This window comes from Acinonyx jubatus, chromosome C1, assembly GCF_027475565.1.
Source record: "Acinonyx jubatus isolate Ajub_Pintada_27869175 chromosome C1, VMU_Ajub_asm_v1.0, whole genome shotgun sequence".
NCBI classification, from domain to species: domain Eukaryota; kingdom Metazoa; phylum Chordata; class Mammalia; order Carnivora; family Felidae; genus Acinonyx; species Acinonyx jubatus.
The window spans coordinates 209,206,416-209,231,227 of NC_069381.1; the positions used below are offsets into that span (position 1 = coordinate 209,206,416).

General features: G+C 46.8%; 2 protein-coding genes and 1 long non-coding RNA gene across 28 annotated transcripts in view; 2 read left to right on the top strand and 1 right to left on the bottom strand.

Moving 5' to 3' along the window:
- The window catches only part of LOC106972311 (nuclear body protein SP140), a 65,458-nt gene extending 52,104 nt beyond the window's left edge, over nucleotides 1-13,354 (top strand). For 19 of the 22 annotated variants that reach the window (XM_015069240.3, XM_015069239.3, XM_053215930.1 and 16 more), the window contains 10 exons: nucleotides 800-874; nucleotides 2,098-2,202; nucleotides 4,306-4,451; nucleotides 5,525-5,572; nucleotides 8,371-8,412; nucleotides 10,601-10,716; nucleotides 11,419-11,524; nucleotides 11,829-11,906; nucleotides 12,116-12,259; nucleotides 13,036-13,354. In XM_015069240.3, the coding sequence (XP_014924726.1) occupies nucleotides 800-874; nucleotides 2,098-2,202; nucleotides 4,306-4,451; nucleotides 5,525-5,572; nucleotides 8,371-8,412; nucleotides 10,601-10,716; nucleotides 11,419-11,524; nucleotides 11,829-11,906; nucleotides 12,116-12,259; nucleotides 13,036-13,143 (968 nt within the window). In that variant the 3' untranslated portion in view covers nucleotides 13,144-13,354. Of the gene's footprint in view, nucleotides 1-799; nucleotides 875-2,097; nucleotides 2,203-4,305; nucleotides 4,452-5,524; nucleotides 5,573-8,370; nucleotides 8,413-10,600; nucleotides 10,717-11,418; nucleotides 11,525-11,711; nucleotides 11,907-12,115; nucleotides 12,260-13,035 lie in introns of those variants that run through there. The other 3 variants (XM_015069238.3, XM_015069235.3, XM_027048376.2) reach the window with 3 other exon arrangements.
- A 1,123-nt stretch (nucleotides 13,355-14,477) lies between these two features.
- On the bottom strand, nucleotides 14,478-24,377 carry LOC113596178 (uncharacterized). The gene is made up of 3 exons (XR_003416922.2): nucleotides 24,022-24,377; nucleotides 22,649-23,821; nucleotides 14,478-14,881 (listed from the first exon to the last, which is right to left on the bottom strand). It is a non-coding gene; the product is annotated as an uncharacterized LOC113596178 (long non-coding RNA).
- The window catches only part of SP100 (SP100 nuclear antigen), a 98,002-nt gene continuing 97,567 nt past the window's right edge, over nucleotides 24,378-24,812 (top strand). For all 5 annotated transcript variants that reach the window (XM_015069229.3, XM_053215926.1, XM_053215928.1 and 2 more), the window contains exon 1: nucleotides 24,378-24,536. In XM_015069229.3, coding sequence (XP_014924715.1) covers nucleotides 24,505-24,536 — 32 coding nt within the window. In that variant the 5' untranslated portion in view covers nucleotides 24,378-24,504. The remainder of the gene's footprint in view (nucleotides 24,537-24,812) is intronic.

Below are 24,812 nucleotides of genomic sequence, written 5' to 3' on the forward strand. Positions count from 1 at the left end.
AGAGGAGAAAAGGAATTTATCCTTCTGTCTGAGAAAATAAACCACATTTGCATGATAGAAAACACTGAGATGTATATCCATAGCCAAAACTTTCAAGAGGAAGAACATTCCTCGCTGCAACATCTACCAGGTCAATCCTTAATAACTGCTTGAAATTAAGATTTTAGAAGACTCAATTCTACCCATTCTTCTTAGGTTAGCCTTCTTCTGGTTAGTTTCTTAGATTCGAATATCTTTGTCAAAACCCAGGTGGACAAAGCCTTTGGTTTACTATTTACTATTGCTTTCAGCACAGATGTATAAATAACTTCATTCAAGGTGATGTGTAACATGTGTCTCACCTGTGAAGCTCACCGTAGAGTTTCCCTCACAGAACTTCCATTTCTATTTCTCTGCAAGAAGAAACCTGAAATTCCTTCACTTAATTTTTTAGTTTTTGTCTCAATTTTCCCTGAATATTTTAGTTTCTTTAATGGCAGTGATCATCATCTTGATTTCATGTTTGTTGAGAAGACTAAGTCAATTAGTAGATGTACAATTGGCACCTATTAAACACTTAACACATAGTTGCTTGAGATATAAATGAAATGCTGATTTCACTTGTTTGTTTTACTAATGTGAGATATGACAAATAAAATACAAGATGAACATAAGATGACCTATCTAATTCTTGGTATCTTAAAACTAGGGATTGTGTATTTTTCTTCATCCATTAGACAGACTTTGGGGAAGTTATATTTAAATGGAAATTTTGGAAAGCACTAATACATTCAGTGATTATATTTTTCTATTTTCTCAGGGAAAAAGAGAGGCAGACCTCCTGGTTACTCAACTCATGGTGACAGAGCCTCACGGAAAAGAGTCCGGTCAAAAGGTAAAGAAGAAAAGGGGAATAACTTCAGTAACTAAACAGCTATTTTCCTGTGCTCTGTGATTTTAGCAATAAACCCACTTCCCTAACTGCTTTGCAGCTTTAGTAGCTGTTGAGAGATGTATACAATTTGAGTCATTTTCAAACTATGTCAGGGAGAGAAAGAGGATAATCCCATAAACAAGTAACTTGGTGACCAGGACTTGCAGGTCCAGGGGCCACTACAGGAATGCTGTCCCCACTGAACTGACAACTTCCAAGCTGGAAATTGTCTGTTGCCATACAACCCACAAATTATTTAGCTGATCCTTCTCTTGCTACATCAAGAGTCACAGGTTGCACACCAGCCAAGAGTAGTGGTCTGTAGTAGTCTGTGTATTTCTCTACTTTTGACTGTGTGGGCTTGGGCCTGTCACTTGACTTCTTTTGCCTCAGTTTCTTCATCTGTAAAGCAAGAGAGTGAATTAGGCCAACCCTCTCAGTTCATTGCAGTTCTGATAGTCTACCTGGCTCAAAACTGGACCATGGACAGGCCCCCGCCTCCCATCTTGGCTCTAAAACATTGGCTGGAAGGACAGCATCAGCTACACATCCTCCTTGAGTTAGTTCATTTGAAGACTTTTCACCCCTGATTTTGTGGAGTCAGGTCTCCAGCTGCCTTTCCTCATGCAGTGTGCAGATTATTCTAGAGTTTCCTGAGCTCCTCTTTTAGCTATGGAGAAAGCTGATGTGAGAGAGAAATGAAGCAAAGCAGAGAACAAGACTAGAAGGCAGACGTCATCTCCATTAGGTTAGCCTGTCATTCATTACCCTCTCTCTGCTCAGTCAGTCAGATCTCAATCAAGAAGACATTAGTGCAGTCTGCTTTGTCTCCGGTTACCTAACTGCAGTAAAATAGTGTGGCTGGACAGCTCCCTTCAGAACATGGCAGCTGTTGTGTGTTTCAATGTCATAGAAGAACCAACAAGGTTGAAATGATTGAGAATAAGGCAGTTTTCCTGAAGCCTGATTTCTCTGAAAAAGCATTCTGTTTTGTGTTGGATTTGAGGGGTAAGATAAAGGTAGACATTTTGTCGTTATGTATCAAAAATGTCACGTAGAAGAAAGACTTTGACTCTAGACATTTGTGAAATAGATTTCCCCAAGCACCTCTATATCTTTATAGGAACAAAATCAACAAGGTTGATTTGCACAATGAAGTAGAATGAAGAAATCTTCTCTTTCAGGGTCAAGAAGTCACACAGATTATATGGTGGATTTTCGCTCTCAAATACTTCCTGTGACCTGTGGTGAGGTGAAGGGGATGTTATATAAGAAGAAACTGAAACAAGGTGGGTTCCAGGTCTACTTTGATTTGCAGTATGTGAACAACCCATGTCAATTGCACAGGTCAAGGTATTGAGGCTGAAGTTTGGCTCAAGGGAAGGAGGAAGGGATCCCTAAGATGCTATGTTTACACCTTCAGAAATCATACATATTAGGTGCTCACTCCCACATCAAAGTGTCCATGGGGGTGCCCAAAGAACCAAAAAGAAGTAAATCAGAATTAAAAGGGAGAAGCCCTCAGCCTCGACCTTCATATCCTCTCTCCCTTCTGGATGATCACCACCAGGGCAGGGTGTTGATTTGGTGAAAAGAGCACAGAATTTAGAATTGGAAGCCTGAACCCCAGCCACACCTATACTAGGAGGGCCTGATTTATCTGAGTAGAGAGTGGGACCTTTCTGAGCTTTAGATGAGATGTTTCTCATCTAAAGAGGGGGATAATAATTAAAAACCTACCTCACAGTGTAGCTCTGAGGAATTAATTTATGTAATTGATGTAAAATACTTAAATAGCTTAACTGAGATACAATCCCATATCGTACAGTTTCCGACCCAGAGTATGCAGTTCAGTGTTGAACTTTGTTTGCATTTTCCCAGGGTTGTTCAGCCATCACCACAACCCAATCTCAGAACATTTGTGTCTGTCCCCGACTAAAGCAAATGTCATATCTATTTGCAGTCAGTACACGTTCCCAGTTCATCCCACTGTCAAGCCCTAAGCGGCCACTGATCTATTTTCTGCTTAATAAATTGGCCTATTCTGGGTATTTCATATAAACAGAATTATTTAATATGTGCCCTTTTCTGGCTGAGCTCTTTCACTTTAGCATGATGTTTTCAAGGTTCATCTGTGCAATAGCATGTATTCGTTGTTTTTTTTTTTTTTGCCAAATAATACATTTCATGGTGTGAATACACCGTACACATCATTCATTCATCACTTTGGGTTGTTTCCACTCTTTAGCTATTATGACCAATGCTGTTTTGAATATTCATGTATAAAGTTTTGTGTCAACAAGTGTTTTCAGTTCTTTTGGTTATAGACCAGGAGTACAACCACTGGTTCGTACGGTCAATCTATATTTAATTTATTGAGAAAGCACCAAAATGTTTTCCACAGTGACTGCACTATTTTATATTCCCACCAGCGATGTATGAGGGCACCAATTTTTCTACTTCCTTGTCACCACTTGTTAGTGTCCGACTTTTTTTTTATTAAGACCATCCCAGTAGGTGTGGAGTGGTATCTCATTGTGATTTTGATGTGTGTTAAACTGAGAAATGCTGTTTAGCATATGATTATCTTTTATGCATAGCTTAATTTTCCACTGGGTAACACTTCAAAATTATTATTTTTTAACTTTATTTATTTATTTATTTATTTATTTATTATGTATTTATGTATTTAGAGAGAGAGCACAAGCAGGGGAGGGGCAGAGAGAACAAGAGACAGAAATCCAAGCAGACTCCACACCATCAGTGCAGAGCCCAATGTGGGGCTCAAACCCATGAATTGTGAGATCATGACCTAAGCCAAGATCAAGAGTCAGATGTTCAACAAACTGAGCCACCTAGGTGCCTCCCTAATTATTTTTATTATCAGCTATCCATGATTTGGGGGATGGGAAAATATCTGCTCAATAATGCCATTACATTGGATAAAAAATGTTGTAACAAAGGCTACAGATATTGGGTGGTACCATTCTGAGCTCAGTCTCAACTTGAGGTTCTGTTTCCACATTGCCCCCAAGAGCTGTTGGAGACTCTGGTCTGTTCTCTTTCCCCAGCAAATTGAGATCCTCTCACCCTTCAGGTTCACTTGCTTTTCCTTTGTAGACGATTTTGAAATACTTATAAAAGATTGATTTTGATGGTAATCATCACCTTGTTGCACGAGGTTTAAAAAATATTGCCCCAACGCAGGAAATCTCCTTTGAGGGGACTTACAGGCTATATTTTGGGAGTCTGAAGGCTGAAAAGGAAGGTTACACTCTCCCGCTACACATCTGGAGCCCAAATTGTGTGGCTCCAGATGCATTGTGGTAGGATCCATCATCAGAGTTCCGAAGACATAGAGGGCTCAGAATCAACTTACCCTGGTCTTACAGGAGGATCCTTGGTGAGATCTATACAGAGTGAGGATGGAAAATGGTTCACCCCCAGGGAGTTTGAAATCAGAGGAGGCTACGCAAGATCAAAGAACTGGAAGCTGAGTGTGCGCTGTGGTAGGAGGCCTCTACGATGGCTGATGGAGGTATTCCAGGGACTGGAGCAGATGGACTTTCCATGTTGTATGGTCATTATTTGCTCACCACGTTTTTGTTGAGTTATAGCTAAAAACCTGATGCCCCTGAGTTTATCCACTTACCCAGGAGGAGATGCCCCACATTCATAACCTCTGTAAAATGCCACATCAAATGCCAGAAAGGGGGCTTTGCCTGGATAGGGGCTGGAGCTTAGAGGAGGGAGAGGTTACTGTGACTCAGGTGCATGAAGACAACTTCATGCAATACACTGAAAGAAGACCGTGTACAGTCATACAAATGAAAAGACACTACTCCAGAGAAAGAATGGCATGAAAACCAGAACTACAACTAAAGTGGCTCTGTGGGTTGGGGTAGACAGGTTGTGTATGACAGGCATGATCCATCAATTAGAGTTGTTTATGGAGGGATTTAATATCAGCCTAAGGAGTTTAAATTCATAATATAGACAATGAAAAATCAGTGAATTCTTCTGAAATGTGAGATGACATATTTAAAGCAGTATTTTAGACAACCATGGCACCTTGAAGTGATTTCCATCCCCTCTCTGGGATCAATGAGCCCACTACCAAGACCATTATTACACTGTTTCATAATTATCTTTCCATGTATTTCCTTTTTCTCTCTAGACACCTCTAGGGTTTGCCCATCTTTGTGTTCCCAAGATTGTCCAGAGTATCTGATATCCAGTATGCATGGGATAAGTGTGTGTTGATTGAATTGCTCTGGTCAATGGACTCAGCATGAGTGGCATTGGCAGAAATGGAAAGGAAATGGGAGGTGTCAAAGAGATTGTGAAGGAAAACCTCTTAAAATTTGGGGGAAAAAGCACACAAGAAAAAAAAGTTCTAAAGATGATATTTCCATTGCTTGAAATTTTACCATTGATAGAATTCTAGAAGAAGTACAGGTGAAGAGAGGGAGATGGTTTGTCATTTAGCCACCCTGGCTTTGAGTTGACAGTGGGACACTCAGGTAGAAATATATGGGAAGAGGCTGAAAATGCCAGACTCACAAAGCAGAATCACATGTAACCACATACTTGGATCTTTTTATCTTTCAGAAGGGATTTCTACATAATCCTCTAAGAAAATATTTCAGGAAAAGAAAGGTGATTATTATGTCACTTTTTATAAGTTCTCATCACATAACTGCTGTTATTATGTATAATTATATACTGTTCTCAGTTGAGTTATTATACTTAGGTTTCCTCCATCTCCCCACCCTTCTTTTTGAGCATGTGACTTCAGAGTTGCTGCTTTTTAAATGTCTATTTACTTACTTGGACAGAGAGAAAGAGAGAGAGAGAGGAGGGGAAGAGAGAGAGAGGGAGAGAAAGAATCCCAAGCAGGCTCTGTGCTGTCAGCGTGAAGCCCAATGTGGGGCTCAATCCCGTGAACCATGAGATCATGACCTGAGCTGAAATCAAGAGTTGGTCGCTTAAACTGCCTGAGCCACCAGGCACCTCTTTTATTTATTTATTTTATTTTTAGAGAGACAGAGAGAGAGAGAGAGAGAGAGAGCATGAGATGGGGAGAGAAGCAGAGGGAGAGAGGGGGAGAATCTCAAGCAGGCTCCACGCTCAGTGTGGAGCCTGATGTGGAGCTTGATCCCACGACCCTGGGATCATGACTTAAGTAGAAATCCTGAGTCAGACATTCAACAGACTAGGCCACCCAGGTGCCCCTCAAACCCATATTCTAAAAAAATCATTGTTACTATTGTCTAACTTAAATGAAATCTGATGGAGCAAGTTTGTTCATGGTGATTCAGACGACCCCTCTCTGGTAGACAGTCTACTCTGGGACATATATGGAACTGTATTATTCCACGTGACAGGTAACAAAAGGCATATTTCTTTTCTGACCCACTTCATACCCTTTCACCTTCCATTTAAATTTACACACATACATATGCAGTTCTTTTCAGGGGAAATTATTTGCCGTTTTTGAAGACAGTGCTGTTGGGAAGGAAGTTTTTGGGAGATTGATGTATCATATGGGAGGGACCAATCTGGAAAATTTTTTACTTTGATGCTACCTTTTCAGCTACAGATCTCCTCTCTATCTGAGAAAATAACTTCTCTCTCAATGGAAGAAATCTATGTAGACAACAAATAAACAGGTTAAGTGCAGTGTAGATTCAAGACAAGGTTTTTCAAGATTGGGTATGAATAAGAGCTTAACGAGAAGCGGGAGGTGAGACATGTTATTCTTACATACTTCAGGTAGGAGTGGCCATCTGGGACTTTCACAGACTTCTAAGGTAGGTCAGGCATAGCTGGGCAATGGATCTTCATCTTCCACTGGGAACGTGATTATCTGATGTTCTGGATTGTTTGAACTTTCGGTCCTTGGGATATTTCATCCCCTGGATTTCCTAAAGGGAAACTATTATTTGATCTCTTTGGTATTTTAAAGACCAGCATCTATATCATTCCCCAGGTGTGAAGACTTACTCAGTTAGGGGTGCCTGGCTGGCTCAGTTGGTAGAGCATACAACTCTTGATCTCAGGATTGTGAGTTCAAGCCCCATGTTGGTCATAGAGCTTACTTAAAAAGTAAAATAAAATTAAAATTAAAACAATAACATAAAATAGTTAGTTAGATTACCCCTGTGAGCTTGCAACTTCTTATCAACAGGTTCTACCCTTATGCATGGGTGCAACACTATTTAGCAATAAGCCTGTATATTTTGTCTCCCCATGAACTCCCCAAAGTGGCAAATCTCAGGATCCAATATTACTCCCATGAGTCCTCTGTGAGTCTCAGAACCACTTTTGCTGATAGAGCCCCTTGGCTTCTGGAAACTTAAGTATTACTCTTGAAACCATGCAATAGCTTATTGGCTCTTGACAAGGGTCACTAATACCCTTTGGTGACAGCTGCTGTGTTGTAAAATAATATATTTCTCCAGTATATCATATTCTAATATTTCTTAAGAGATAGCAAGTAATCTCTTTTCCTAAGTTAAGCAGTATTCAATTTATTTAGTCATTCAACATATAATTATCAAGCCCATACTAAATGCCCAATGGCCATTAGAGATGATTGAAATAATATTCCTGACCTTGAGGATTGTTTCAACCTCAAATTCTAACATGGAAGATTAACCAAGGTGGGGGGGAGGGAAATTTTAGGTTACCCAGAGAAAGGGGCAATGACATGGCCACTTCTCAGGTCATCGTCCCATGGATCATTTGTCTATGACTACTCTGTCCTGGGTGGAGATAAAAGCTGCATTCCAGAGGGAAGAAAGCCATGTCATTCTACTGAATATGCAAAAGAATTGTAAGTCTAGTGAGTGATAGTCAATTACCTCTGAAAAGTCACCCAGCTGACATCTTTCTAGGAGGAGAGAGGAGGGTGACCTTCTGAAAGAAAAGCTGCAGCACTGGGGACCTTGGGCACATTTCGTCTTTAAGGCTGTGCTCTAGGAGGACTATGAAAGGCAGTGGGATTCTCTGGGACGTTCCCATGGATTCCAGGACTCTAGGTCCTGTGGTCACTGGGGGCTGTTGGTGATGAGTTATTGGCCTGATTCTCTCATTACACCTCCTCCCAGTGGGATGATACTTTCTAAGGTAGAGAAAAATGCCTGAGAGATCCTCAAATTAGGAGAACCAGTGGAGTCTCTCCAACTCCATCTGTGGGAACCAGGGCCAGACTTCCTTCATGATTTCACAAAGGCCTACCTTGGGTAGGAAATCCAGGAAATTGAACTTGCATTGGGCCCAACAGTGGTATTTTGGTACTTTTTATTCTCCAAGTAGATATCTAGGTCCATAAAACCAGGTATGAAATAATGGGTAGACTGTGGCTTAATTCCTCAACAAATGGCTGTTAAATAAGGGATGGATGCAATCCTTACATTCAATATTGTCATTCAATCTTTCTTTCTTTTCAACAGATAATACCAAAGTCTCACAACAATACCTTAGTTAACCCTTATGTAAGTACTATGCCTCTAACCCCAGAATAATCCAGGCCTTGTCCCTCCGTGCACTATCTGTGCCATTGCTGCATTTGACTAAAGCGTGCTCACACTCAGTTGGGGCATGTCGCTGTGTGATGAGCAGAGAACAGAAGGTGTATCACCCACACCAGGGAGATGATTCTGGACTTAGTGTCTCTACATGAAAACATCTTTTCCTGTTTGTTTAGTAAAACCTTCCTGTTTCCTCATTTCCCTTTGAAAGTGAGTATGGGAGCTCAGAGGACAGAGCTCTAGTCCCCTGGGGCCTCTAGAACCTGGGCTGAAGTGGAAAGAGCCAGAGCTGACCTGCAGATTAGGGGTAAGAAGCAAATTTGAAAAAATAGCAGCATTTTAAAGAAGGCAATAGTGAAGGAGATGGAAAATCCCAATCAGCCACTCCAAGGTGCAGCAGAGCTGAGATCAGCCAGAAGGAACAGGCTGGGCCAAGCTGGTGAGTCCAGGGGGTAGACCTTTGTTGTGAGTCCTGCAGAGAAATGCATGCAAGGCAGGTGGGCCCTTTATGGAGGCCATGTATCCAGTCTCAAGGGGGCCACCAGGGTGCTGAACTGGTTAGGACTGAAACCATCACCATGCAACCAATCACAGTGTGGTCCCACAGGGCTGCCAGCTATAATGTCTATCAGGATTGTGGGTGACTACACTCTCTATGCTAAATCATGCTTTGATTCCTTTCATTGCAATGAAATAGACATTTGAGGCAGAGTCACCTTTGCACGACTCCGGGGGCAGCACTCACAGAGGGTTTCCATAAGCCCTAATACTGACACAGGCCATCCAACAGAGGAGGGATAGTCAAATAGTTCTGTACGTACTTTACCTCCAAAGCAATCCTCTAACAAGATTTAGATCTTATCCACACTGATTTTGACCCTAGGCCAACAGAGGGAGTCTTCAATCATCTAAACAGCTCTCGAGTCCAGCGTTTGGGTGGCTTGTTTGGGATGGATGGAGACCCTCACCTCTGTTCATAATCTTTCCAGGGGTAGATATTGTGGGCCAACTCAACATTGACTTATGATATCCCTATGCCCAATAACCAGACTTTGCTCAGGCTAAATCTCACCTTGGGCTGCATACTGAGTCACCTGAGGACCTTTGAAAAATAATATTACCTGGATTCCACTCTGTAGGAAATTCTGACTTAATAAGTCTGGGCTACGTCTTGGGCATTAGGATTGTTTGAAAGTCCCAAATGATTCCGATACACAAAATCACCTGTTTTATAATTAAAGACTATCAATGGCTATGCCCACCCAGTATCTCTGGCGTTGGGACCAGGACATTAGTATTTTAATGCCCAGATGATTTTAATGTGCAGCTGGACTAAGAAACAAAGAGCTGTATCTGTTAAAAAGTATATATGTGGGAGATTCTTAAGCGTTGTTGTATTTGTTATTTCCTTGTTCTTCTGGAAAGAGGGTCATTGCTTCCTCGAGGTTGATGATTGTAATCTATGAGTGTCTGCACTGATGAGAAGTAAAATGGCCCCATGTCTCCATGCCAGAGCAGGCTTAACCCCAGATGGAGGTGTCTTTGAGGATTCCCTGGGACACAGAATGGGAGTTTTTGGTTAGACATTTATTGGGACTAGCACTTCTTCATATAGGGTCATTTTAAAAAACAAAAGAAATAGCTAGAACCCTGTTTACCCAATATGAGCCAAAAACAAGACCCAATAATGGTTAATGGGTGTCTTTTCATCTTTTATCACTTTCCACACTAAGGAGCTTACTCCATCCTATTACATTCTCAATATTTTGCCCTTCCATGATTCTATTTCTTCATTGCAGTATAGGCAAATGCATTTAATACTTTATTTCAGGAACTTGTTTTATCAGCAAGGTAACAATATTATTCCAATTCCTATAAAATCATCTTGTTTTGCTACTAGTCTTCCTGTGTTAGAATCTCTGGTTTTATAGGGAGAATTTTTTCTGGTCTGATACACTGGCCCTCATCCTGGGCATCACTGCAGACCATGATTTCTTCTGAAGTCTACACTTCATGCCACTCCTCCTTCACACCTCAGGGAGAAGCATAGATATGTTCATGCAGGTTCACACAAAGGCAGTGAGTTCTAGATTCCCATAGTGGTGGCCTGCCGGTGTTTCACTAGGGATGCCGACATTGATTCTCCTTCTAGCCGGGAAACTCCGATGTGTGTGAGATGTGCCGGGATGGAGGAAAGCTGTTCTGTTGTGACACCTGTTCAAGATCTTTTCATGAGGACTGTCACATCCCACCAGTGGAAACTGAGAGGTTTGTGAGATGAAGTCCCCCCACTTGGATTAGGAACCCCTCCTCCTGCCATAGGAGGAAATCCCCCTGCAGAGAGAAGGAGCAGGGCCATAGGTATGGCATCCAGCAGCATGATCCAGCTGTTTAAAGACTCTGGCAGCAGGAGGGAATACTGTTCTTTGCTGCCCTCTGGGATGCTGAGGCTGGTGGCTGGGTCCCTTGCCTACCTAGTGTTACTGTCCCTTTGAGAAGATTTTCTAGCCCTGAGCCCTGTTCATAGAGGTGGGAACACCAGCTGTTTGTGTTCTGCACTTTTTCAGAAAGGCGGGAAACATGGCCTGGTTTGTGCATTTTACCATGGGCTCCACAGGCTGATAGAAGCCTGGGCCCCAGGGCTTAAGGCTCAGTTTTGACACTCAGACAAAGCAGGCAGGGCTCCCAGCAGCTCAGATAGGGAAAGGAGGGCCCACCACTCACCCTAACCCCACCCTCCATGCACAGAGCCCCCTATTGCCACCCTCAATGGGAGAAGGGTCATGGGCACCCTTTTGCCATCCTCATGGGCTCAGGCTCCACGCGGGGGTCCTAGAGGCTCTGAGAGGGATTCCCTTCATCTCCCAGCTGTGTCCATCAACCATGTCTAAAAGGAAGACAATGGCGGCCGTAGGCACAGAGGCTGTTTCCAGGGGCCTTGCCCTTGCTTACTTTTGCCTGACCTCTCAGGAACCCATGGAGTTGCACCTTCTGCAGGATGGAGTTTTTGGAAAGGCAGCAGTGCCACGGGGAATCTGAGGTCCTGGAGAGGCAGATGCAGCCGGAGGAGCAGTTGGTGAGCTGGGTGCAAAGCCCAAGGCTTCTCCTTCTCCCTGACACCGAGAAGTCCAACAGGTCTAGAGGGAGGGGAAGGGTGCCTGAGGGAGCCTTCTCTTCCAAGCCATGTCTTGATCATGCTGAAATCATACCAGAACTGGATTGCAGAATATATAACTCACCTATTACATGTCTGTTTCTGAAAGCCAAACGTGTTTGGGGAAAGTTCCAGAAGACAGTGTTAAGTCATGCCTCTCCCTGGGCATGTGAATGGGCTCAATGTCTCCAAACTGCTGTGAATTCACAGCCGCCTTCTTTTGCAGAAATGTGAGTTCCTCCTCTTGAAGGTCTATTGCCATTCAGAGAGCTCCTTTTTTTCGAAGATTCCATACTACTATTATGTAAGTAACAGCAACCAACTACCATTACAGGCCGTTGTGACGTTCAGTGACTTTCACACAGGGGGGATCTGTGATCTGAATCCCATGAGAGGGAGAGCATGAGCCGCCATTTTCTTTGTCTTGCATCTCTGCTGGAGTACAGGAAATCCACTGGAGACAGACATTGAACAATGCCAATAACTCTCCCATTGATATTTTTCCCCCACCAGATTAAAGAGGTGTCTCAAAACCTAAAGGAACCCATGTGGTTGGACAAAATCAAGAAGAAGCTAAATAAACAAGGCTACCCTAGAGTAGAGGAGTTTGTGCAGGACATGCGCCTCATCTTTCGGAACCACAGGGCATCTTACAAGGTAAGAGGCGCTCTCTCTGCCTCCATTTCATTTTCTTTCCACTGACTCACTCTGCCCTCATTTTCTGGTGCCTGGAAAATTTTACATTTCCCTCACCCTATGACAAGCCTGCACAAGAAAGGGCTCTGGACATGAGTGACTTTTCCATTTCAGGACTTAAGCTCACCGCGGCAGAGTAGTAGTGAGTCAGAAGGTATTTCCGCAACCAGAACCCCAGGCCCCTGAGAGCTCATTCCCCTCCTCAAAGGTGACAGCTGCCCATAGAGAGCAGTGGAGTCCCACCTGCTCCAAATCCAAGGAGGAGAGAATGGCATCTTAAAGTTATATCACCCTTCTTATCTCTCCCCAGATCAACTCAACCTCTTAGAAACCCCAATTCTAGACTTCTTGCATGTGAATGGAGCGTGTAGTTTACAGGGGTTACCAGAGAGGACTAGAAGTTTCGGGGAAGCAGGATGGCTCATTGTACTTAGACTGTGCTCTTTGATGGTTTCAAAGGACATAGATGGCTTTCCTAAGTCTCACTGAAATAAATAATCCAAACCACAAAAATCAGAGTCCCAAGTATGGCAGTGATTTCTCACTTCTGTCTATTTAATCAGAAATAATCATGCACATAGGAAACAAGTTGTTCTTGGCTGCTTGAATTTTTAAGCTTCACCTGGTTAATGTAACTTAGGTGTTTAAAACAAGGTCCTAAACATTTTTTATTGCAAGGTGTCTAATAACACTGATAATGAGTATCGCTATTTTTGTCTTTATGATTTATTTTTCAGTACAATGACTTTGGCCTAATGGGACTTAGACTGGAGGCAGAGTTCGAGAAGAAATTCAAGGAAGTGTTTTCTATTGAGGAAGCAAATGAGAGGAGCTCACTGGTGTAGTGGAGGCTGTTGACACCCTGGAAAATCTCCTTTTTGGGCAGAACTTTCATGTCCCAGCTGCTGTGAGGGTTGGCTGCTGATGACACTCTTCCCCAAAGTACCACCCTCTGCCAATGCCAACTTCACCTGGAGATTACACCTCTTGGGCGTGGGGGCCGGCTTCCAGCCCCAAGGTGGAACCAGCCTGTAGTGATCCGTATCCCTGGATCTAGTCTCCAGCTGGTACCAATCCATGCTTGGCTTTTCCTATCATGCTATCCTGCTTCCCTCACCCCTCTTCTTCTGAGAAAATTCTCATAATAAATCACTTACTCAAGAGATTTTATCTCGGGCTCTGCTCCCAAGGAACCCAACTTAAGGTATTGGTCCTAGCAAGCAGGACTTGAGGATGGGGTTCTGATGTTAGATCACTGTCTAGTCAGATGGTGACAAGTGGAATGTTGACAGTGCCTGAGGTGTTACAACCGTGCCATTGCCAAAACTTTCACCTGTAAGAAACTGGATGGGCTATAGGGGGAGAGGCATATTCGCTGGAACAATTATCTGACATTTACAGAAGGAGAGATAGTAACTGAAACAAGTGTGGGGTTTTGAAGGCTGTTGGTAAGTGCCACTAATATGTTGACAAGAGTAAAAGACAGGCTTAAAGCTATTAATCACCTAAACCAAAATCACCCCCATCCCTGCAGCTGGAAAGTAGACAGTGAGGAAGGCCTGGCCCTGATTTTCAGAAGGGCAGAATTTCAGAGAAGCCTGAATTCTAAGCTCAGGGTGGCCTCCTATGCCAAAGTTAGGCACCAATAAAGAAGGAGTGAAGCCCCAAAACTCTCTAGATAGATGTACAGGAGAGCTCTGAACTCCAGATCCCTCTGAGCCCGCAGGGCCTGCAGAAGAGAACTCCTGCCCCTGCTTTGGAGACAGACCCTTACCAGCCCACCTCTTGCCTGAATGAAGGCTATGCAGAGTAGCCTCAGTATGACCTAACTGGGAGTATGCTGAGTGGGCCTGCGAGATGAAGAGAGGGTTCTACTCCAGTGCAGCTGGAGGACTGGGCCAACATATACCAGCAGGTGCCAGGGGATTGTGTGTGGGAGTGGGTCCTGAATGAAGAAAGGGAATAGGAAACTGGAAGGAGGAAAATTGTTGATGCAGCCACGCTCTCCCCTGCCACAGAACTTAATTAGCCTGGCAAGGGCCAGAGGTGATGATTCTAACATGCTCCTGGGTGGCTCGCAGAGGCTTGCTATAAGCCAGGGTACACGCTGGATGAAACAGAAGTAGAGATACCGGGCTTGGTAGGGCAGATTATGGAAAAGGGAACTTCAAAAGCCTAATGAAATTGGCATGGCTTTATTCTCTCCAGCTGGAAAAACCACCTACAGGTAACTGTTCCTCAGGAGGCCTCAGAGACACTGACTTACCAAGGTGATAAAGAACATACTGCTAAGGGGGCGATAGCATCCTTGAGATGCTCAGCAGGGGCTGTCCTCTGTAGGTCAGAATGATGTGGGAATGTTGCACAGAACTGTATTCCAGCAACGGAAATGATTGGATAACAAAATCAGGGGTAGCATTTAACTGTCAGAGCATGACAACACAACTTCTGTAATGCGCAGCAAGGTTAGAATGACAGCCGTGGGGCCTGGTCCGTGGATGTCTCTGGAGATAGCTTACAAGACGTGGTGTTCTTATAGGCAAGGCAAATGGGCAGCCGACAAGGATATTGCTTCATATATACCTTCAAAAAAGATTAGAGATTAAAAATAGATGATCAGAGAGCTGAGTTCAGCTGACTCAATGAAAAGTCAAGATCCCTTGCCCAGTTTCCAGACCTAAGTCAATTCTTGGACCCCAACCATGCTGAGGGAAATGAAGGCAGGTCTCATAAAAAAAGAACTTTGCAAATGTACACATAGTGATTTCCTCAGTTCTTCACCAAAAGGACCAACGGTCTTTTATTCTAGAAACCATATGTCCTATAAAGGAAAATATATAGGCGTTTCAAAGGTTGTTGAATATAGCATCTGAATTTGATGCTACTCTAGGCTCATAAAGCACCATCATGGTCCCTGTTGAGTAAAGTGTATGGAAGTCAGGTAATATCCATGTCACAATGGGTCCACTCAATCCATGAAGCCGCTCCACTTCCTGAGGGTATAATCAGGATACACATGGAAGTTGGATGAACCGGTTCTTTAACCTACAAAGCATCCCGTGAAATAATAATCACTGTCTTAAGAAAAGCCCAGTGGAAGGCCCTGAAACTGAAATTCCCTATGGTGAAAATAGTCAAAAGCAATGTCATATTCCTGGGCCGGAGAATGACAGAGATTAGTGCCACCTGCAAAGATTTAAAGGAGGCAGCTATTGGGTCCTCATTACCACTATATTTGGGCTGGTCTCCGCAGAAGCTACTTGGTTCATGGCTACTAGAAACAACTAGCTGCTGTGCTAGACGTGCTCTTTTAGAGCAGAGTAGCATGGCCTATGGTATGTGCTGTGCAACTGTTAATACGGAAAATGTGCTTTTAAAATATCTAGTAGGAAATAGGATCGGAAGCAGTTCATGTTCCCATGGACTGGACAGGTGTACACATTTACTGTCCTGCCCCAGGACGGTGTGAATTCTCCTGTCCTCTGTTACAATATAGTCTGAAGGAACCTAGTCTATCCTGACACCACAATACAGTACATCAATCCGCTATATTGTTGACTGTATTAATCAGGGCTCTGTAGAGAAACAGAACCAATAGTTTTGGAAATAGAACCATACATTTATATATACAGGGATTTATTATGTGGAATTGGCTTACATACTTACGGATGCAGACAATCTCCACGATATGCCATCTGTGAGCCAGAGACCCAGTAAAGATGAGGTGTCATTCTAGCCCAAGTCTGAAGGCCCAAGAACCAGGGGAGCAGAGAGTGTAAATCTCAGTCCAAGAGAGTCAGAAATCCAAGAGGAAAGCTCAACTAAGCAGGCAGGAAGAGAATGAATTTCCGTTTCTCCCCTTTTCTCCCACTATCCAGGCCCTTAACAGCATGGATGGTGTCCACCCATGCTAGGGAGGGCAATCTACGTTGCTGAGTCCACTGATTAAAATGCTGGTCTCGGGGTGCCTGGGTAGCTCAGCTGGTTAAGTGTCCGACTTCACCTCAGGTCATGATCGCACGGTTCATGGAGTTCGAGCCCGCGTCGGGTTCTGTGCGACCGCTCAGAGCCTGGAGCCTGTTTCGGATTCTATGTCTCCCTCTCTCTGCCCCTCCCTCACTCACACTGTCTCTCTCTCAAAACTAAATAAACATTAAAAAAAAATTTTTTTTAATGCTGATCTTATCCAGAAACATTCTCAGTAAAGTACCCAGAAATAATGTTTAATCAGGGACCCCCCATGGTCCAGTCAAGTGGACACAAAATTAACCATCACAGTGACAGTATGCTAACTGGACCTGAACAGCAAAAAGTGTTGGGTGTTCTGAAAGCCTTGTTGAGTCACATGTGTCCCAGATGGTGAGAGAGAAACCCTACTAAGAATTCAGAGACATGACATACAGGTAAGCTCTCAGGGGTTCAACGGTCAGGGGCATATCAGGATATCCCCTCCAAAGCTCCAAGCCATCTTCTACCACTAAGAAGCACAATGCTTGGTAGGCCTCTCCGGGGAAGAAGAATACCCATGGTTGCCAATTTGATGAAAATTATTCTAGGCTTTGTAATGCAGAAGGGCGGAGTGCAAGCTGGGAGGGTAACAGTGCTTACACCATCTTGACAATAAAATGTGTTTTAATCAATGTATTTCACTTCATAGTATATAATGAGCATTGCTACATGTTGGTAAATACAGTTCTGTGTCAGCCCTATCCCAGCTGTTATTTTTCATCAAGCCTCAGTTGCAGTTGGCCCTTCTACCAGAGCCGAGCGTTTGAGAACACCGGCCGCGAAGCCAGCATAGGAGGTGGAATCCCAGCTCCTCACGAGCAGCGGTGCGTCCCTGGGCACGCGACCTACCTCCCCTGTGCACTAGCACAGGGTGAAATGGAGAAGCTAGTACCTAGCTCGCTGGGTCGTGAGGATGAATGAGTTAATAGTTACTGTGCTCCTAGGAAGTGCCTGATCCTGAGAACAGTAAGTAAATCACCTACAAACGTCCTTGTGTCAGCGGGGGCTCCTTGCCAGTGAGACTGGCTTTACCTCGGTGAGACAAAAAGACCCTGTTTAAACAGATGCCCAGTGGCTCACGCAAGGGCGGGAAGGCTGGGTGCGGAGCTCGCCAATGGCCCCAGAACCAGGGCAGTGTAGCAGAGCAGATCCAGGAATTGTGCACCAGGAACAACTCAGCCGTCTTGTCAAGGAGCCACCATGGAATGAATGTTTTCCGTCTTTTTTTTTTTTTAAACTCCTTAGCAAACTTCTCTCAAGAGTATGACTCCCCAAAGCTCCTGGCTGGCCCGGCTTGCTCGGGGGCCAGCTATTGAACAGCAGTCCCTCTGCTCCCGCACACGAAGGGGAGAGGTCGTCTCCCCAGAGGAAACTGGGTGCTGTTAGGAAGGTGGCCAAGGAAATCAGGCCTGACCAACAGACCCTCCGAGGTAGGCCCTGGTATCTAACAGTGGATGGGGCAGTGCAAGGTCAGTCAGAAGGGCCGAGGTCCCGGAACCAAAGGGAGCAGGTTGACTGAGTTCCCGCTGCCCTGTGCAGTGCAGAGAAAGGCTGAGTTGGTCTTCATGCTTGAAGGGAAGGCGTCCACCCCACCCTCAGGACAGCCAAGGGCAACGAAGGGCACTAAGCCTATCATCCCATCAGTCTGGTTTACTTGAACTCAGTTGGGGGCTGTTTGCCGAGACGCTAGGGAGCTCGGCTGTGGCCTTCCAGGGGGAGGGCTGTGCGCCTGTGTCCCTGGGAGCTACAGGAGGACCTGGGGCTCTTGGTAAGGACCTCTCAGCCTGAGCTTCCCAGGGCAGCTCCTCTGGGCATCAGCTCTAGGGCGTTCTCCAGCTCTCTCCGCGTAAACCGGGTGGGGAGGTTTCACAAGGCTCGAGATCAGAGCCCGGGAACCGAACTACCTGGCCGGGTTTCCTATCAGGCCAAACACTCACTCACACACACCCAGTCGGGGGCTCTTCCTTCCCTAGTTTGTGCATGGGGAGTTTGTGCGGGAGGGAGGCAGAGGGCGGGCTGTGGACCTGATTCCTTGGAAAGACAGGGCTGCATAAAGGTGAGACCTTGAAACAAAAACCAGGCTCGATACAGATGGCTCCATCTCCTCTTTTAACAAAGGAAAAAGAGTCTTGGGCTTCTGGGCAACAAGTTGTAGGCCTTATCTGTATAGGTTCGTAAGTATTAACTCCAACTGAAATTCTAGAATAATCCGTGTTTGTCCTCCCAGGCACATCGTTTGCTCTGTCATTTTGTTTAGTGAACAAGCCCGCCCTAAGTGGGTGAGCATTCGTGTTCCCGCGGGCACAGAAGTGCACGATTGCATAGATCTGACTGTGCCTTACCTGACAGAGGGGTGCTTTCTGTTCGATGTACTGAGCATAGGATCTTGTCCCCTAGGGTGAGCAGGGGGCTTAGCGGGCACTGAAACCACTGATGTCCCCAGAAGCAGGGCTGGGCCCCGGGGGTGGGCAGGGCTGGTCTACTGCTTAGGACCAAGGGCGAGAGCTCCTAACCAACCAGACTCTTCTAGAAAACTGCTAAACGCTCTGGACAACATCTAAAAAACAACTGAAAAGTAAGCCAAAGCAGACCGACTTTGGAGGGAATTCGAAACTCAGGAGGAAACAGCCAATACGAGATGTTTACCGTTTATTAGCACTGGGCCCTGAGAGTAGCCAGGCCAGTCTTGCATGGAGGGCGGGAGGGCAAAACCTTGGCAGAAAGCTCACACCTTCCCTCTGGGTAGCAAAGCCAGGGAAGAAGCCCAGGGCCACTAAGTTTTCTGGGTGGTGAGGGGGAAAGGCTGGAAAAGAGAAAGTCACAGAGAGGAACCCCAAATTTCTGTGTCTAGACCCTCCCCAAACCACTGGTTGATGCCCGGGACTGAGTGAAACCAGTCTGAGCTGTGCCCAAAGAGGAGGCAGGGTGTGCAGTCTGAGCCTGGCCACGTGAGTGGCCTGCTAAGACGAGCTGAGCACATTCTGATCCCAGCGAGAGGTGCCAATCAGCGGCCTGTTTAGTAAATCTAGACTAGCCTGGACACAGGAGGTTGTGCGGAACCATGTCAATCAGATACTCATCAAACCTTCAGCTGGTACTGCTACTCGGACCGATAGGCCTGAGATTGTTTTCATCTGACCTGAAACGACTGATTCCTACATGCCATCAAGTCTGGGACTTTTCTTCCCCACCAATCTTCACTCAGGTTTGCCCCCGGAACCCATGGTGTGGGGGATGGAAAGAGTCTACACTGGTTCATACCCAACAATGCATTCTCAATCCCCATCGTGGTAATCTCACCTACATCTTTACTGGAAACGAGAGTGGGGAGCGTTCAGGCAGCTGAGACACTTGTCTTACATCTTCCACAGCATTCTGGCAGAGCTGCTGGGGAGGTAGGGAGGACCACGTTCCATCCCGCCACCTCCAATGGCCCATCTACAGCTGCCTGTGTCTGGATGGGGGGGGGGTTGGTGGTGGTGGGAGAGGCAGGACCCCGGCCTTGAGATCTCAGGAGCACAAGTCTTAGCTATAAAATGACATGGCCTGGGGCACCTGGGTGGCTCAGTCGGTTAAGCGGCCGACTTCGGTTCAGGTCATTGTCTTGTGGTTCGTGGGTTTGAGCCCCGCATTGGGCCCTGTGCTGACAGCTCAGAGCCTGGAGCCTGCTTCGAATACTGTGTCTCCCCCTCTCTCTGCCCCTCCCCTGCTCATGCTCTGTCTGTCTGTCTCTCTCAAAAATAAATAAACATGAAAATTTTTTTAAATGACGTGGCCCCTGGCTTGTCTGGTGTCTGTGACCTCTCCTCGGGGTCCCTGGGAATAGTGATAGAGCCCATGGCATATGCACTCTGTATGCCTTTGCACATGCCTGCTCTTAGAAGTTTTGCAAACTCTTGTGTCACTGCCTGTGGCCTGAAGTGCTCTACAGGAGGAGCTGATGTCTTTACTTTGTGTCTGTTCAGGAAATACAGATGGGCCCTGGTTTCCGACGTTGTACCTTTGTCTGATGGCAAGTGGGAACTCCAGGCCCAACCTGTTCAAGCACGCTGTGCAGTGAGGACACAATCCAGGCTCTTGGATACATATGTGAGCCCCTCACTCACCATGGCTCCACATTTAGGAGGCTGAAGTCCCCTCCCTGCCCCACTCACCCCCACCCCTGCTCCCTAGAATTATTCAGGGAAGAGGGTCCCATAGGCTTTTGGTGGAATGCCTATGGGGCCCCCATATTGGTGAAAGGGCAGAGAGGTCTCCTTTCTCTATGGAGGGGAGGGTGTCACCTTGTAGACTGACACTGGCCCTTCTCAAATGGTGGAAGAAGCTGCAGAAATGGCATCTGATCTCCCGGGAACTTTCCCCGTATACCCTTTATGCCCCAGGATAACGGACCAGAGTCCAATGAGAGAGGTATGTTTTCAGCTTCAGTGTCATTGTCTTGAGAAATCGGTGCAACTATGCTGGTTGTGGTCTTGCCTATAAACCATTGTACCTGGAGACCCTGGTGGCCACCTGGTCCTGAAAAACTGTGCAGCTTTGCAACCCACCCGCAAACCTCATTCTAAGGTGAGACATACGATGCCCAGCAGAGGCTGGTGGAGCTTCAGGGCCATGCCGATGTGTTCCCGGGGCCACTTTAGGACTTGGCCGGAGCCACGTGGTCCTTGTGTACTAGTGCTGGACCCGCCAGGATGCCAGCCCGTTTCACGGGCACAGCACTTGTACATGTGAGGAAGCACATGCCCCAGGCAGGGAAAAAGTACAGGACTTGATCCAGGGGAGAGCTCATTAGACTCTATTTGGGTTTCTCCTGGGCCAGGACTGTTACAGCTGACGGTCTGAGAAGGACAACCTTATCCTTTGTGCAGGACTTTCTCAGCCCTGGGCACAGGTGCCCCAGGAATGCCCAAGGTCTCCCCAACCACAACAATCTCTAACAAGAGCTCCTGTTGGTAAGGCAGGCTCCCTTCCCTTCACCTCCAGATAATGGTAAGCAGATGTGCCCTAGACCTCTCCGTCCAGGCTATAAGCTTGTTTGTGTGTGTTTGAACTGCCAAATATCAAAATGATCTCAGAATCCCATCCTTAAATTAGTTAGCCTTTATTTGGAAAGAAATGATGGAGCTGCTCCGACTAATTTCCAGGGGTTTCGATAGTTACCAGAGGGATTTTCGGTTTCAGTTTCTCTGAACCTGCAACAGAAGCCAGTTCTCAGGAGGCTGTGATACCAAGCGTGACCACTAGAGGGGAGTGCAGACCTCCAGAAAGTGGCCCGGATGGATTTTTCCCAAATTGCCCAATGGTTCTCTCCCTCCCTCCACTCACCCCTTAACCATTTCCTTCCCAGCCCCTCCTCCAAGGATTTACTCTCTTCCCTATAGAAATCCTCACATTTCCACCCCCAGCAATCCCTCTGGCTTTGTGCCAACTTTGCAGCTTCAGGAGTCCACAGGTCAACCAACGCCTGCCCGGTCGCTGAGATTCTGCTTAGAAGGAGAAGGGGCACCACCCCACCCTGGTCCCTCAAAACTGTAATACTGTCACCAAATGCCCTCTGAACCCACATGTGATAACCGTATCATGACCATGCAATCGCAAGGGGGTAGGACTCCCAGCCTCTCTACCCATCCCGGGCACAGGTAGACAAGAACTCATGGAAAGAGATGTATGCCCATATGCTGGACCCAAATTTAGGGTGTTAGTGGGCCCCTCCAAAGTGCGTCCCTTTCCCTCACCTGCGTTCCAAACCAACAGATAGATACAAAAGTGAAGCAGATGGGCTTCAAAATACCAGCTTTCATCCTGATAAAAGCTACCCTGGGGGTGGTGGCTTAGTGTGTAGCAAAAAAGGGGTCCCTAAAACCAAACCCCCAAATTGAGCTTATCCACACATATTCAGCCTCAGGCTGCTCCAATCAATCATACACACCCCCAACCTCCCACAGCCCCCCAAGCTCCTGTCCCTGTGCACTTGACTTTGGAAAAGCCAACAGAGCTCTGGCCTCTCCAGGCATGATGAGCCCGGGGAGACTCATCAAGGAGCAGACTCACCCCTTCCACCAGAGAGTCACCCCAGAAAGGAGTGAGGGGCAGGGGTGAGTCCCGCTGATGGATGTCCCTTCCAGGGACATTGGAGTAGGGCCATAGGTCCCAGGCACCGGCTCCCCCTCCATATCTACATACACAGAGGTACCAAGGGTGTTGAGCCCCTTGCCCCAGCAGCCACTGCCCCTGCTGCTGCCCCTTCTTCCTGACCTTCTACCCCTTCTTCCCCACCTTGAGTTCCCAGCAACAAACCTCTGGTCCCCACAGGGGTCTCCCAGATTGGAGACTTGGACCCACCTTCAAAGTCTGAACAGAATCTGCTCCTGGTGACACTTACTGAGCCCGTCCCCTTGGTGGCTTCTTTGCCCTGTGGTTCCTCCTCAGTGTGGCTTCTCTGGCTTTCCAGGCCTCCAGGTCGAGCACTTGTGCTACTTCTGGAACAGTGACGGTGGCCCTGGTGTCAGTGTTCCTTGAAGCTGCAGAAAGTGCCCCAGGCGCTTCCTTGTTTCCTTCAGATGAGTCCAGAAGGATTTTCAGGAGTGAAATCTGCTCCTCAAGCTGGTCCTGTCCCTATCCTAACCTGGTGGGTCTGGCTTTTTCTGGATCACAGAAACTTTGCTTTCTTTACAGAGGCCTCCAGATTCCTCAGGAACCACTGCTGCTCTTACAGAGGTGATGCATGTCCAGCTCCCCCTGGCCCCACGGGGGCAGCTCCTTCCCTCCTTCCAGGCCAGGACCAGCCCCAGGTGTCACTGTCAGCCCCACGAGGGCCACCTGTGTATCTCCCTACCCCACTGGCTAGCTGCTCGGTGGCCTCTATTCCAAGTGCTCATCTCAGCGACCCTAAGCAGAGCCACGGAAAAGCTGGCACATTTATGCCAACACCCAGCACAGTGGTCGCCTGGGTCAGCCTGATGCCCAGGGACAGAGACAGGGGATGCTAGAAAAGTCGTGTCGTCCGTGTCAGGCCTTGTCTGGGCCACATGTCCTATGGAGGCAAGAAGCAGAGGACAGTTGTGCCCAACAGTAGCTCAACTTACTAGTCCTTGTACCCCTGAGAGTGAGTGAGAGAGGGAGAGGGGACGAGATCCACAAGCGTGCAGCACCTGGTGCACACAGAGACCCTGCTCATGGTTAAAGACGTCCTTAGAAGCATCCTGGAATCCCAACCAGACTGATGTTCACCCCTCTGCGGGGAAGACAGAACATCCACGGAAAGAGGGTAGAAACCTCTTTCCCCTGCAGTTTCAAATGTAATTAAGTCTCATGCTTTGTGGAATGATGACTCCAAATCCGAATGAGAAATCTGTGAACAGACAGGACGCGGAGGCAGAGGGTCACCCTCCCAGCGGGGCTCGCCTGCCCATGTATTTGCTTCCAGATCATCTCGGTTCCAATCTCCATCTGCATCCAAGGGAAGCCTGTGCCGGTCAGCATTCCAGCGACTTCTTTCCACGTGTCTCCTTCTCCCTGGATGCAATTCAGAAGTTGGGGGCACCTTAAACCTTTGCACCTGAGATATTAGCCACCGTCAGCACCTTGGCTGCAGGCTTGCTGATTTCTCCCTTATGTCTGACTGAATTCCAGGAACACTAAGCACATTCTCCCGGGTTTATGATGCTGAGCATTTGTGCTCTCTCCAGCCCTGTGTTCCCATGCTGGGACCTTACCTGGTCGGGGTCCAGGCTCTCCTGCAGGAAGGGAGATTTTAAGTTTCTGTCTCTGCCTCTGTCCCCCCCACCCACAGCCTCGTTGGCGAGGGGAAGGTGGCAAACACACAGCTCCCCTCTCCCCACCCCTATTACCCTTAGAAACCTTAGATAGAAGGACAGAAACACTTATGGACACATAGATATTTCCGTGCCTTTGCACACCGAAGTGGCCCCCCCCCCCCCCCGGGGGGCTGGCCCTGCTCCTCCAGGCCCTGACTGTCACTCCTTTGTTCCTGCTGCCACAAGTCTGTCTGCCCAGCAACTGAGAGATACTTTCACTTCCCTTTTCCCCATTTGGGCGGAGCTGCCTCTGCGTGAGTCAATTCACAAACTTCCTGATCTGGGCTCAGCAGCTACCCTGACCCAGGCCACCCCAACTGGAGGGTTCGGAGGCCACACTTGAGGCCCAGGCGGGGCCCAGGCGGGGCCCAGAGCGGAAAGATGGCTGATGGGGGCAGCGACCTCAGCACCAGGTTAGTCTTCATCTCCCTCCCTTTGAACCTCTCTCTCTGCCCATGGCCTGTTTGCTCCGGTGTCCTTCTAAAGACACTAACCTAAATCTCTACTTTACCCAGTTTCCAAGAATGCTCACTAGCAACGTAAATAAAGTAGAGGACTAGGCAATGAGGAAATCAGGTTTTCATCTGCACACATGACTTTCCCGTTTTGTCATGCTGCTCAGAGGCCCGTCTGAAGTCCCAGGGTTTTAGGACAGGGATTTGTTTTTTGTTCATGACCTCTGAACTTTC